The sequence below is a fragment of the Anolis sagrei genome, chromosome 4 (assembly GCF_037176765.1).
Source record: "Anolis sagrei isolate rAnoSag1 chromosome 4, rAnoSag1.mat, whole genome shotgun sequence".
Lineage (NCBI taxonomy): Eukaryota > Metazoa > Chordata > Lepidosauria > Squamata > Dactyloidae > Anolis > Anolis sagrei.
The window spans coordinates 146,981,420-146,994,978 of record NC_090024.1 but is presented as its reverse complement, the minus strand read 5'-3'; the positions used below and the strand labels follow the sequence as shown (position 1 = coordinate 146,994,978).

At 38.3% G+C, this 13,559-nt stretch overlaps 1 protein-coding gene across 1 annotated transcript in view; it reads right to left on the bottom strand.

The window, feature by feature from the left end:
• The window catches only part of TLCD4 (TLC domain containing 4), a 36,695-nt gene that overhangs the window by 15,098 nt on the left and 8,038 nt on the right, over nt 1-13,559 (bottom strand). Inside the window, exons 2-3 of the mRNA XM_060773956.2 lie at nt 8,619-8,784; nt 6,286-6,375 (exon numbers count right to left, since the gene is read on the bottom strand). Coding sequence (XP_060629939.1) covers nt 6,286-6,375; nt 8,619-8,776 — 248 coding nt within the window. The 5' untranslated portion in view covers nt 8,777-8,784. The remainder of the gene's footprint in view (nt 1-6,285; nt 6,376-8,618; nt 8,785-13,559) is intronic.

Sequence of the window (13,559 nt, the reverse complement as noted above, 5' to 3'; positions counted from 1 at the left end):
GGGTGCCCAAAAAGTACAAGCATAAGGATTATGGGACATACAACTATTCTTATACAGTACAAATCTCATGCATTAACATTGTCTGAGCTCAAGTTTTCCCAATCCCAGCCTCTGATTGGCTGAGAGGCTAGCCACTCTGCCGTTCCTGTGATTGGTCCAGAGGCAGGCTTTGGCCAGCATATAACTGGAGCAAGGACTTGTGGGTCGGTTGGGGTTCCCCTCCCAGCTGAGCTGGGCAGTCCTGAGGCTGCCAGGGTGGAGAGGGGCCACCGGCAGGCTTGTGCTCATACTAGGGACCCAGACAGCACAGATGATGGGATTAAGTCCAGTTTTCCTGTGAACAATGAATGTTGATCTTTGTTGTCCACTTTCAAACTGGACAGACAATGAGAAGGTCCTGAGATGTCTATTGGAACCATCAGACAAACAGAGTTCTCTTTGCACCATGTTATGGCCTGGATCTCTAGAGGGGAGATCCAGATAAAATCTAAATCGTTCAGGAAGATCTATTGTAAAGTGATAATTGCTTTTGAGTCACTCTGCCCTGACTGGGAAGAGGTGAAGAAACAGTTCATGTCATTTGCCCTATATTACATTCAAGGACAGAGTCCAATAAAATATCGTATATATGTATAAAATTTCTGGAATTGTAGCATACTGATTATGCAGTTCATATGCTTTATTCTTTTAAAGCCCATATTATGCGCTCATGGATATCAGGGAATCAACACAAACACAGATAAGAACAAATAGATAGAGCAAGGTATAGCCAAGGATAGAGAAAGACAAGAAATTCATTAAAAGGCATACTTGGGAGGCAAAAAGATACAATTTATTCAGGGAACTGAATGCTTAGTTGCAAAGGTGTGGGAAAAGGTAAATGGACTGCTTTGGACAGGTTTGAGATGTGTGCTGGTTTGAATCTGCTCGCATCTGAAAATTCAAACCAAAAAAGGAGTTATAGTTTTTGGGGAGCAGTCTTTGGGAAGGATTTGGGTTGCTGTTGGTCCATTGTAGGTTGAATAGACCTTCACCTAGGGGAGGGACATTTGTCATATTCTATTCTGGTGGTCCGTCCTTTGAAAACTATGAATCCGGAAAGCAGGGGGAGGGGGGGTACTGTGTTTGACAACGAAATGTTGCTAGGTTTTCAGTTCCCAACATAGCCCAACACTGACTATACTGGTTAGCACTGCTGGAATTTACAGTCCAACATCATCTGCTGAGGCTGTATGATTTCCATGTCAGCACAAACTCTTTGGGGACCAAAGTTACTCTTTAAAGCACAAACATACTCTTGATTTTTTTCTGGTTATAGCTTTAACAAGGCTATGTGAGACTGTTGCAAATTTTATTCTTGAGATTAGTAACTTTTAAGTACGTCTTCCTTTTTATCTGTTACTTCCCCTTCTTGTATATGCCTGTGCTGTGATTTTGCTGTTGTATGCCAATAAAGGTTGTGTGTGAGAGTTTAACAAGAAGATTAGACAAAAAGAAATGACATCAAGGTGCTTCAAAGTCAACTAATGTGAACCTGGTTAAACTAAAATGAGATATCTTTCTCTTTATCTTAAAGTATCAGTTTCTGGGGAGGGAGGGTTAATGAGCATAATGGGGGAGGGGGTCCTTCTGGGTTGCAACACTTGTTTTGCTCTGCAGAAGTCTTATGTTTTCTTTTGTGCCACTTAGGTGAAGTTTTTAAGCAGTAGGATAGAAAATACATATAAAATATATATCAGGATTCTGCAGGGTTTTTTTTTATAGTTTTGTAAATTATAATGATTCTCTTCAAAACTATAAGAAGTAACTCTGAATATTCATGAGCTCAGCTATAAGATACTTGATTTAGGCCCCATCTACACAGTCATAAAAAGAAGACTGGAAAACATATTTGCCTGAGACGTTCAAACAACTTTTCAGGCCAATCCAGTTTAACCTGGTTTAACCTGTAAATACAGGTTTACTCCAAGTTTTAAAAAATATCTGGGAAGGTGCAGACCTTCCAAGAAAGTCTGCACCTTCTCAGGTATGGGAGATGTGGGGACTGATTCTTGGGATCGCCAACCGCAATCTTGAGGGTTAATTCCCACAGCCACCCTGCCAATTCAGTCTTTGGCAGCTGGGGGGGGGGGGGGAGTGATGACAGTAGTGCCCTCCCCTCCCCATGCCTTGTTTTACTCTAAAATTCACCTTAGAGGCCTGCAAACAGAGGCAGGCCTCTGTTCGAAATATTTCCACCACTCCTTTCCAAAGCTCCTTTTGCATCATTTTGACATGACAGGAGCTTTCTAGCAGAGGCCTGCCTCTATTTGCAGATCTCTAAGGTAGGTTTTAGAGTAAAATTCCGTGAGGTGGTGGGGGGGGGATCAGTGCCAATTCCCCACCCCCGGCCTCAGAGGGGTTTTGGGCCACCGTTTAGCATTTTCTTTCAGGTTTTAGGCATGGGTAGAAGCAGCCTTAGAGTCTTAAGAAGAAGAAAAAATAGCCACTATTTCAAACTCTGCATCACTCAGAAGCTGACTTACAGCAATTACTGTATTATTCACTTGTAAGACGCCATCGATTGTAAGACACATCCTAATTTCAGTACCACAACCACCAATGAAAATATGTAAAATACAACTGCAATTCTAAAATGCATGCTATTTTTTACAAATGTTTATATAGGAAACGTTTTGAAGAAATACTGTATTTTGTACTTGCACTTGCTCTGAGACTACAACCAACCATTGTGCTTTAATTTAGTCAATTTCATACTGCTTCATCGCCCTTCTGAAGAAAAGCAAAGGAACTACCAAGAAAGTTAAAAAGCTCCACTACATGGGTTTCAGTGTTGCCAATTTTACTGTCATTTCCTCTCATGTGTAGAGACTGTCTAATTTGTCCAAAGTACATGCATGTAGACTTGCAGATCTTAAAGTATCTGTCCTAGAAGTGAGCTTCAGAAACAGGACACAGAAGACTACTAAAATGCCATATAACCGCAGGCTCATAACCACTTTTTCTTAGGTTTGGTCCAACTGGAGAATCTATACCCCAGCTCATACTACACATATACATTTTCTTCTCTTTCTTCCTTTTAACCTGTTTCTTGTGTGATAATGGCAAAGAAAGTAAGTTTTGATCAGTAACTCAATCACAGACCAACCTGATAAGAGGATCTCCTTAAAAATGGAATAAGGAAAGTTTTCATGATGACTCACAGGAAGAAGTTTTGGACTGTGAAACAAGAATGTAGACTTTACGAATAAGTCCAAAATTAACGTTCAGTTTCACAGTTGTCAATATCTAAACTTAAGCCTGGGGGTCAATTCACTGACATGTCACTCTGCATTGAAACCCTGGGTCTAAGAGTGTGATTATCTTACAAAAACAGATATACTCTAAGGGTAACTGTTGTTCCTTTAACTTTCCCCTTTTTTCTTATCTTCATATATGTCACTCTTTTCCATTTTGCAATTAACAGTATTTAGCTCTAGGACAGAGAGAGAAAAAACAGTCTTTCCTCATAAGCATTTTCCAAAAAACGGATTTGTAGCTTAGATTCCTAATGAGAAAACAGCTTGCCTAGAATTTCCTGGAGTAAAGGTGGAAAATAAATGTAACAAGTAAATGATGATGCATTATTATGATAATGTCTTTGGTGGTAAATTAAAGGCGAACCATGGTGGAGTCTTCATTATGGCATGAAGATGGAATTAGGACATAGCACATTTCTATGTATCATATTTCAGAAGGAAAGTAAAAGGGAGAATTTGAGTTAATGACAATACTACAAGGAAAACTACATAAAATGCATACATTACACTAATATAAAGTTTATTAGAAAACAAGAGACAAGCCAGCATCTTACTTTAATCCTAGTAAATATAGCCAATATTATTATTTCTTAAAGATAGCCCATGCTCATTTTAATCTTTTAATAAAATATAGTTTTGAGTCAAAGGTATCCCAAGATATCCTTAAAAAGAAAAGCACCTGGGAGACACCTCTGTCATTATGTCAGTATTCTACCATTGAGTACTTTAAAATATATATACAGTTGCAATGAGATCATCAAAGTGAAGAATCTCACACTGTAAAATACATAACACCTACAAGAATAGTGTGTAAGTGCTTGTTGACCCCAAATTTTAAAGATAAAATCAAATATTGTATCGTGACAATATTATATAGTTCAGGTGATCAGACAAGGAGGCGGCGATTCCTCCTCTCCAGATTTGAGTTTTCTCAGAATGCATCTGAGAAATTTGACACCACTTTAACTGCCATTGTTCAATGCTACTGAATCTTAGGATTTGCAGTTTATTGAGGCACCAGCTTTCTTTAGCAGACTAAAGACTTCGTAAAATGAAAACTCCCATGATTCTATTCCCATGGTAGCTAAAGTGGTGTCAAACTGTATTAATTCTAGAGTGCAGATGCATCCTCAATCATTCTAGAATGATATAACTGACCTCCAAAATTTTGAACACACCTAATTTTTTCCACTATATTTTAGATGGCAGAGATGCCATCTTAAAAACCACAGAGGAATTCAGATTTTATCATAGCTGAAAAACAGCTGGCGAACATGGGAGTTGTGGACAAGCTTAAGTTTAATTATTTTACCCAGTTGTGGGGTTAAAAAGCAATCCAGTGTTACATCTGAATAGCATTTGATCACAGGTACATTAAAATCAAGATAGCAAGTTAACGTGAAGTTTTAGATAAATATTATTTGCAAAGAAAAGTGATAATGCTTGAAGTTTCATTCTTAATTACCCTCAAATATTAGACACATTCCACACCCACCCTGCCCTGCCCACTAAGTATACTATAATACAACAGATGAATGTAGGTAATACATGACAGATGAATGTAGATAAAATATGACATAAAGGTTTTACAACAGGTACAACAGATGAACTTAGGAAATACATGATATACACATTTTATTGCCTGGACCAACCACTTTCCTCCCACATCTCAAAATGACTGATTTGATGACAAGGCTGCACATGACAACAGCATGTGGGTTCATGAATAAAACTTAACTGGATGTGGCTTGAAAAGCCTTATACCACCTACTTTTTTAAAAACCTGGCTGTGCTAGCAATTTTAAAATATTAATACTACAGGAAAATTATTAAATGTATACACACTACCCTGCTTCAAAAATGCATTGTTTGCAGTTATTTACAAAAATGTGGAGCTTCCCAATGAATGTGAAGGCTTCTAATTAAGCATTTATCTTCAGCTACTGGAGTGGAATCTTACATTTATTTGCTAATCTTGCCATTAAAAACATGATTTTGGGAAGACATAAAAGCAACTATAGTTTTCCCGCAGTTGACATATTGCTGGAAAAACAATTTCTTGTGGCCTTTAAACCTTATCCCTATTCCATTACAAACCTGCTGAATCACAGCTAAGCACATTTTAAAGTTATTTGAGAACTCATAGAAAGAACACTTCCCATTTCAGCAATCAAAGACAGCTTTATCTGTCAAGTTTTCTATTATATCAGGAATTTAGCTTAGTTTTCAGCTTAAAAAATAATTTCCAAGCTTTAAAAGAGGCAGTTTCTCAACTTTAAAAAGGTTATTTGCCCCCCCCCCAGAAATATTTCACCCCGATGAATGAACATTCTCCATGTGAAACTAAGTGTAGCCAACATGAACACAATGCCCCCCCAAAATTGAACTGCTTTGAATAGCTACTAGCCATATTTCTTTTGCATTGCCTTCAGTTAAAATACATAATAGGTTAATAGCAACATTCATTTTCTGAAACACACCACTCTTTTGTTCAAAGCTTTTATGTCACCTTCACAGTATTTTAGGGGGAACAAGATGGCCCCAAATGTAGATTCTGAAAAGAAAACTAAAATGTAGAATTTCATATGGATCTTATATCAACTCCCTGGACCAATAACTTTTTGAAAAAAAGAACACACGATAGGTTTAGAAGCTCTCAGTGCTATAAATAGATTTCTTTACACACATTTGTTTCTGTTACTATATAACAGATAATCAAATATTTTCTGATGTTGTTAGTGCTGCGGCTGCTTAATGATATTTAGAGTTGTGAATCCGTAACGTCAAAACTATTACTCCATATTACAGTTGAAACAAAGATGAAAGACTCTAAAACACTCTATAAATGTTAGGGATTTGTACAGTAAGTAGACATACATTTTAATTATGTCTGTAGAGATCATTTCACAGTAGAACAGATAACAATGTGATGGGCCAAGAGAAAAGATATGAAGGAGAGGGATTTATAAGCAAAAAGCTGTCTTACCAAACATGGTCAGCATTTACAGCTTCATCATATAATAGAATATACATGCAAAATGCTCCAACCAACAAGGCATGGCAAGAAGAAACTGTCCTAAAAAGAGAGAAAAGAAATCTTCATTAGGATTCTACTGTTCTTCAACTAAAAAGAACTTTCCACTCTTGCAGGAGAAAAAGATTGCAATCTATTCTAGAGGTGTTATAAATTATCGGATTTTTTTGCCCACAGTTAAAATGACAGTGACATTGGCTCTACGAACCTCACCAAAAAAACTACCCCCATAATGAAAGTGGATGAAGAGAAGCTGTATGCATGCATCAGAGATCCTCTGAACCTCTATGGAACCAAAGGTTATAGTGTAAAAATCCTTCCTGAGGACAGCCATGTAAAGAACCTACACTTTTGTGTTTTACCTCATATCTGCTTGACGGTATGTTAAAATAATGCTTCTTCAGAGTTTTACTTTCTAATACCTTTCTGGCTTCAGTTAAGAAATGCTTTTAAACCATTATATTCTATACTGCTGTGCTTTTGAATAAAAAGCTTTAATTTGTCATCACTCCAAGAAAAACTGAAAGATGAAGATCATGCAGTCTCTTAAAAGCAAGGATCAATATTTTTCTTTGTCTCAAATCAAATGAAATAGCTTCAAGAAAGAAATAGATGATTTCTCAACATTTTAATATCATATAATCATAGAGTTGGAAGAGACCTCATGGGTCATCCAGTCCAACCCCCTGCCAAGAAGGCAGGAATATTGCATTCAAAGCACCCCTGACAGATGGCCATGTAGCCTCTGTTTAAAAACCTACAAAGAAGGAGCCTCCACCACACTCCGGGGCAGAGAGTTCCACTGCTGAACGGCTCTCACAGTCAGGAAGTTCTTCCTCATGTTTAGATGGAATCTCCTTTCCACTAAAATCACATTTCCACTAAAAATGATCAGGATAGCTATAAAAGAGCACTACAAACAAATTAATTAAGAAAAACAATGAAAATAATATTCCATGATCAATGGTGAATAGCTTCAGTTCAGATATCTAAAAGATCTCCCCACATGAGCTTCAGATCTGGAAGGTTTTTTTCGTGGTCCTACCACCATTGCTGGTGCAATTGATGAGGACACAAAAGAGATGCTTCTAAGTGGCTGCTCCCAATCTTTGGAATTCCCTCATATTGCTCTCGTTGGCACTCTCTCTGCATTCTTTTCACCAGCAGACAGAGAAAGGTTTTCAAGTTTTAATTGGCTGTGCAATTTGCTTGTTATTTTTATTATGTTTTAGACATATTTTAATTAGATTAGAACATGAGATGCAGGGCCAATCTTAAGAAACAGGGCTACAAAGTGGAGTCCATGACATGTGAATGTGGAGCAGAGCAAACCACAGACCACTTATTACAATGTAGTCTGAGCCCTTCCACATCCACAATGGAGGAACCTCTTACAGCGACACCAGAGGCACTCCAAGTGGCCAGCTTCTGGTCAAAGAAAAGTTAGTATAATGTGGTTTTTATACATTCGAACTATATTCTCAATTAGCTTCTGATATGATAAATAAAACAAATTAGATTAGTCAGGGTACAATATTTCTGTACAAGTCTTCCAGATGCGAACTACCTTCTAATGTCATTGGAACATTAGATCCTTTGAAAGTTTTGGCTTATATCTCCCATCAAACTCACCTAGCATGTCAAAGGGCAAAGAACTATGGAAGTTTTAGTTTAAAACATTTGGAAGGCCAACGTTATCCACTTTTGCTATAAAATGCTCTTCTATGAAATGAGCTACATTATGATTAGTCAATTTGTTTACAACAGACAGTACTCCCTCTTGTTTACCCTTTGCTTGTGTATTTAAGGTTTGTCAGATGAAACTTCCTGGCCAGAAGCCGATGTTATCAGGAAAAACTTCAGCTACAAAGTTTGCATCAAGCTGCTATCAAAAGCACAAGAGTAAGTCAATTTAAAAAAAAGAGAGAAGATAGCACTCTTAGTTAATTGGATATTTGTTCTACTGACAAGCCAACAAATAGAAAGGCACACACATGTGTTATATACACAATATCTTATGATAAAATCTTCTTAATGGGAAACAATGTTCAACTATTATTCCATATAAATTTACTGTAATCTGAAATGTGTTTCTGGGTGCTTACTGTAGTTATTACTGGTATTAAAATATACATCCATATTTATACATTAAGGTACCAAAAGGATTTCTGTGTGAGGAAAAACACTCTTTTCACAAAAATCCTAAAGTATACTTGGGATCACAGTTTAATTGTAGTAAAATTCTCTGATTTTCTTTTTTTGTACTCCTATTTAGAAACATTTACCTTGAATTCCATTCAATTTTCTTCTTTTGGTCAAGATTGTTAAAACCAGAAGTTACACGTGAAGAAATCCAAGCACTTAGTGAGTGGAAGCCGAACTGAAATATAGCAAAACTGCTAATGATAACAGCCAGATTGAGTTTACTGAAGGTAGCCATCATTTTTCAGCCTGTTGAAAAACAGAGTTTCTTAGTTCAGACATGGATTGAAAGTGATGTATGTACAAGGATACAGCTATGCTAATTTTAAAAGTAACAATAAACTACATTCACACCAATGTCGCAATTTGCACAGCATGCATGTAGTTGTAAGTGCTCTAGGCCTACATTCATATTTGTACCTACCCCCGTTACAGTTTTCTTGGATTCAATATTTCGTTACCATAATTTTTTCCATACAGTGTACAATATCACTCTAAATAAACCTGCTGTGTCATGCTGTCTTCAAATTATGCCAGTTGGATAAGAAAACGTTTTGCACAAAATTGAATACACCATGATAACTCAAGAATAGTAACTTTGATGGTGTAGTGGTTTCATTATGCTGTCATAGGTCATTATAACTACTACACAAATGTTACTATGACAACATAAAGGAATTGAGTGGCCAGCTTTCTCAGAAGCCTATCCTCGTCTGAGTTAGGTCAAGCCTCTTGTATGCTGACATACAACAACTGTATAGACATCCATAGAAGTGAAATTAAAATCTTGAGACATCTCTTCTGGCCCCAGTGGAAGCAGGTAACAGGATATGTATAGTTAGCAGATGATGCCAAGTTCAAACTTAATCACCAACATGAACAACATCCAGAGAAACAAGACACGGCCCCACTTTGTTGGCATCAGGGTATATTTGTTCTTTGTCATGTCACATACTAGTTGTCACACATACCAGGAATCACAGCAACAGATTTCACTGAACACCTGACATTTGTGACGAAGGGCACAGTAACAGAAGTTACAGACATTAGAGATATAGTTCCATTGCATGGGTGAATTCTGTGTCATGCTGCCTCTACTGAAAAACTTCCAGAGAAGGAGATTCCACCAGACTCTGAGGCAGCATATGCCACTGTCTGAAATTAAATGTATACAACAACAATCTTAATTAACTTGACTATCATCAGCCAAAAGCAGGTCCACACTTCCCACTGAAAGCTGGTATGTTTACGTTGGTTAAAATTTATCTTCATTTTATATATTCTGTTGGTTTTTTTTTTCATTTTTTGCACTTCAAACAAGACATATGCAGTGTGCATAAGAATGTGTTAATGTTTTTTCCCCAAACTATAGTCTGCCCCCCAACAGGCTGAGGGACCGTGAACTGGCCCTCAGCTTAAAAAGTGTGGACACCCCTGCTTTAGGTCATTTTAGCCAACTACCATATAGGTGTTATTGTTGCATGCCTTAAGTCCTTTCTGATTTATGGCAACTCCAAAATAAACCTATCATGATAATTTCTATGATTTATTGTTCAGACAGTGCGTGCCTTTGCCTTCTTATGAGGCTAACAGTGCTACTTGCTCAAAGCCACTCTGTCCGTTTCCCTGCCAGAGCAAGGATTTAAACCCTGATTTCTAGAGTCATAATCCAACACCCAAAGAACTGTACCACACTAACCCAGTACTATGTCTCAAAATTTACTTGTCTACCTTTAATAAGAATGTAGGCATAGGTCCTGTTGGACTCAACAAGCAACATGTAAGTGACTCCTACCACAGAGGCAAAGATCAACAAAGAGCCAGCTGATCCTCAGTGAGAAGGCCACAATTTTGTTCTAACAGAGAATCTGAGCATTTTCATAACGTATGGTAAGAAAAGATGCATTCTTATGCAGCATGGAGCTGCAAGAGAGGGGAAATCATCTTCTTTTGCTTTCAGCTGTCACATAGTTCTCTCAGGCACAAGGTCTCCAAAAGGAAACACAGAATTCCCACCTTCTTTCTCTGTGATAAGGGCAGATCTCCTTCTATATCACAGTTCAAGAAAAGCTGTGATTCTGTCAACTACATGTGGTAATGATGGTTGAAACAGATGGCCTCTCCCACACGTGCTACTCACCCCATGTGCCTTCACCATGAGTTCACAATGAAAGCTGGCAGAACACAATCCATATGAAGGCTATATGGGAATATTTTATTCATACAACTTCATCACTGGAGCTCCAGCAAGAAGTCTTTCAGGGATTATCAAACCCTTTAAATTTTTTCAAGCATTACTGCCTGCGCCTGGTGAACCCAAACTAGGAAATAGATAAAGGGGAAAGAATAAAATAAGGTTTGCTGGGAAGTCAGAGGAAATGTCTCCTGGTCATACTTTCATATTTGGCTCAGGAGGGATACAGGCAAATTTTGTAAAATCATATTGCTTTTATCATGATTGATATCTTCTATGCATGAGTATACAAGCAGTAGGGAAATATGTGGGCCTCGCAGCAATGCTGGACTGCATCTCCCTGGTCACATTAGCCATCAATAAGGGATGGCAGGCAAAGCCATTCAACAACCTCTGGGAAGCCATGGTTTCAAGAATATATATGAATGTCTCCCTCACACATACAATTCCGTTTAAAGCCCTACACATTTGTGAAACTATGAGCAAAATTCTTCCTGCCAACTGCTGAGGGGTGCAAACCCTCACTTGTCAGAAATCCAACTTCATTAAACCTTAAACCAGAGGTCCTCAAACTAAGGCCCGGGGGCCAGATATGGCCCTCCAAGTCATTTACCCAGCCCTCACTTAGGGTCAACCTAAGTCTGAAATGACTTGAAAGCACACAACAACAATCCTATCTCATCAGCCAAAAGCAGGTCTGCACTTCCCATTAAAATATTATTGGTTTATATTTATTAAAATTGTTCATTTTAATTATTGTATTGTTTTAAAGTGTTTTTGCACTACAAATAGGATATGTGCAGTGTGCATAGGAATTCATTCATGCTTTTTCATGTTATAATCTGGCCCTCCAACAGTTTGAGGGACTGTGACCTGGCCCTCTGTTTAAAAAGTTTGAGGACCCCTGGTCCAAAATCACCACTTTTGTCTTCTGAGTCTTGTACCTTTGTCTCAAACGGAACCAGGCACACAAGTTAATCAGACTCATCAGCATATCTGTATCATTATGTCCTCATGGACTGTGCCTTGCTAGAAGGCGTCTCTGCAATGGACTGGTTCTTTGAGCTGACCAACCACTGCCTGCTGGTCTTTCCATCACGGGAATCTCTTCCTGCAGGCTGTAACTTCAAGGGAATCCCTGGGAAATTCGGGCATAGATCCTAGCCTGCTCTTTTTCAGCCAATCAGGGGAGGGAGTGGGAAGTCTGAATAGCTGTCAGAACTGTATACAAGTTTATGTATTCCTCTGTGAGTTTATGCTTGTACCTTTTGAAGCAAATTGCTTTTACTTGCATCCTTTTTGGCTGGATCGTAATAAACCTTTGACTGTGTTACCTTCAACCTAGGAAGCTTGTTTCTCTGTCTTGGCGGATCTGGTTTAGTGGATGCTCCTCGGACAAGGACCTCTCTAACTGTGGTCCTAGCTGAAACCACTACAATACCATGGACCTTCCTAGATCAAACAGAAACCACTCCCCTAGTTTTGGGTAGCATTGATAAACTAACAGGTAGTGGGTATTCTGTTAGATCAGGCATAAGCAAACTTCCCTGTGTTAGATGGACTAATACAATGCAAATTCATTTAGATTTATTTATCTTGATTTGGGAGGAACAATACCAATTAATTTTCTATCATCCCATTTTTTGTTTCCTTCAAAATGTCCACATTTTTGCTTCCTCCTCCCATGTTTCTCCCTTGACCTCAGCTTAGGATCGTTCTACACATGCCTAAAAACCTGGAAGTAACCAAGATAAAAGGAGTGGGGTGGGTAAACGATGTTTAGCAAAAGTGTGGGCACAAACGGCTGAAAAGCACATGTTTAAAAGGTCCACTTAAAACCCCCAAAATGCACACCTTCACATGACTGTATATTTGATGCACTTATTAACCGCCATTCTCAGCCCATAAGGGCGACTCATATCCCAGGATATACTACTGGGATATACTACTGTATATCCCAGTAGTCATGCAAAACACATGATATCTTCCCCCCCCCCCCCCCCGGGTGTGGACTGCTCTAGTGCACATGTACATTTTTAAAGCCCAAAACAACTGCTCAGGCTGTCAAAAAATGGACCCACAGACATACAGGTGGCTAAAAGGAAGCAGAATTGGAAAGCAATTAGAACTATCTGCAACCACTCCTTTATGTAGACCTTTATAATATTAAACAGAGCTTGAATTAACAGTTGAGTAAAGAGAGAGTTAGGAAATCTGCTTGTATTTACATAGGGATCTCCACAAGTGTGCATGAGGTCCAGCACATCTTGGAGAGAATTAAAAAGATACTTCTGCTGGATATCTCCTGTCTGCCCTCCATATTGATCCACTTCAAAGAAAGCAGTGACAATGATGGGGGAGCATTTCCCAGGACTTACAAGTCTGAGTGTGGACCTGCTGTCAAGTCCCGAGATTTTTTGCCCATTTTGAATCACGCATTTTGGCGCTGTCTGGAAGTGCCTTTACTTCAATTGCTGCAAAATGCACTCAAAATACAAAAGTAGATGCATCCAATTAAATCAATGAGAGAAAATATAGAGGAAGGTCAGACTCTTTCCCTTTACATAAGACTCAGGCATAATCAAGCTGCAGCAGCTTCTCCTAGGCATATGTGTTCTCTTTAATATCTTTTACCAGTTTAGCCATACTGTGATATTGCTTTCTCATGTATCCTGATATTCATCTGTGAATTGTTGAAGGGCATGCATTCATTTACTAAGACAAGATAGCACTGAACATTTCACAGAAGAAAACCAAAAGATGTGTTGCCAAATAACAATTACTGTATGATCAAGATAACAAAAAATAGTGAGAAAGAATACACTAGTTA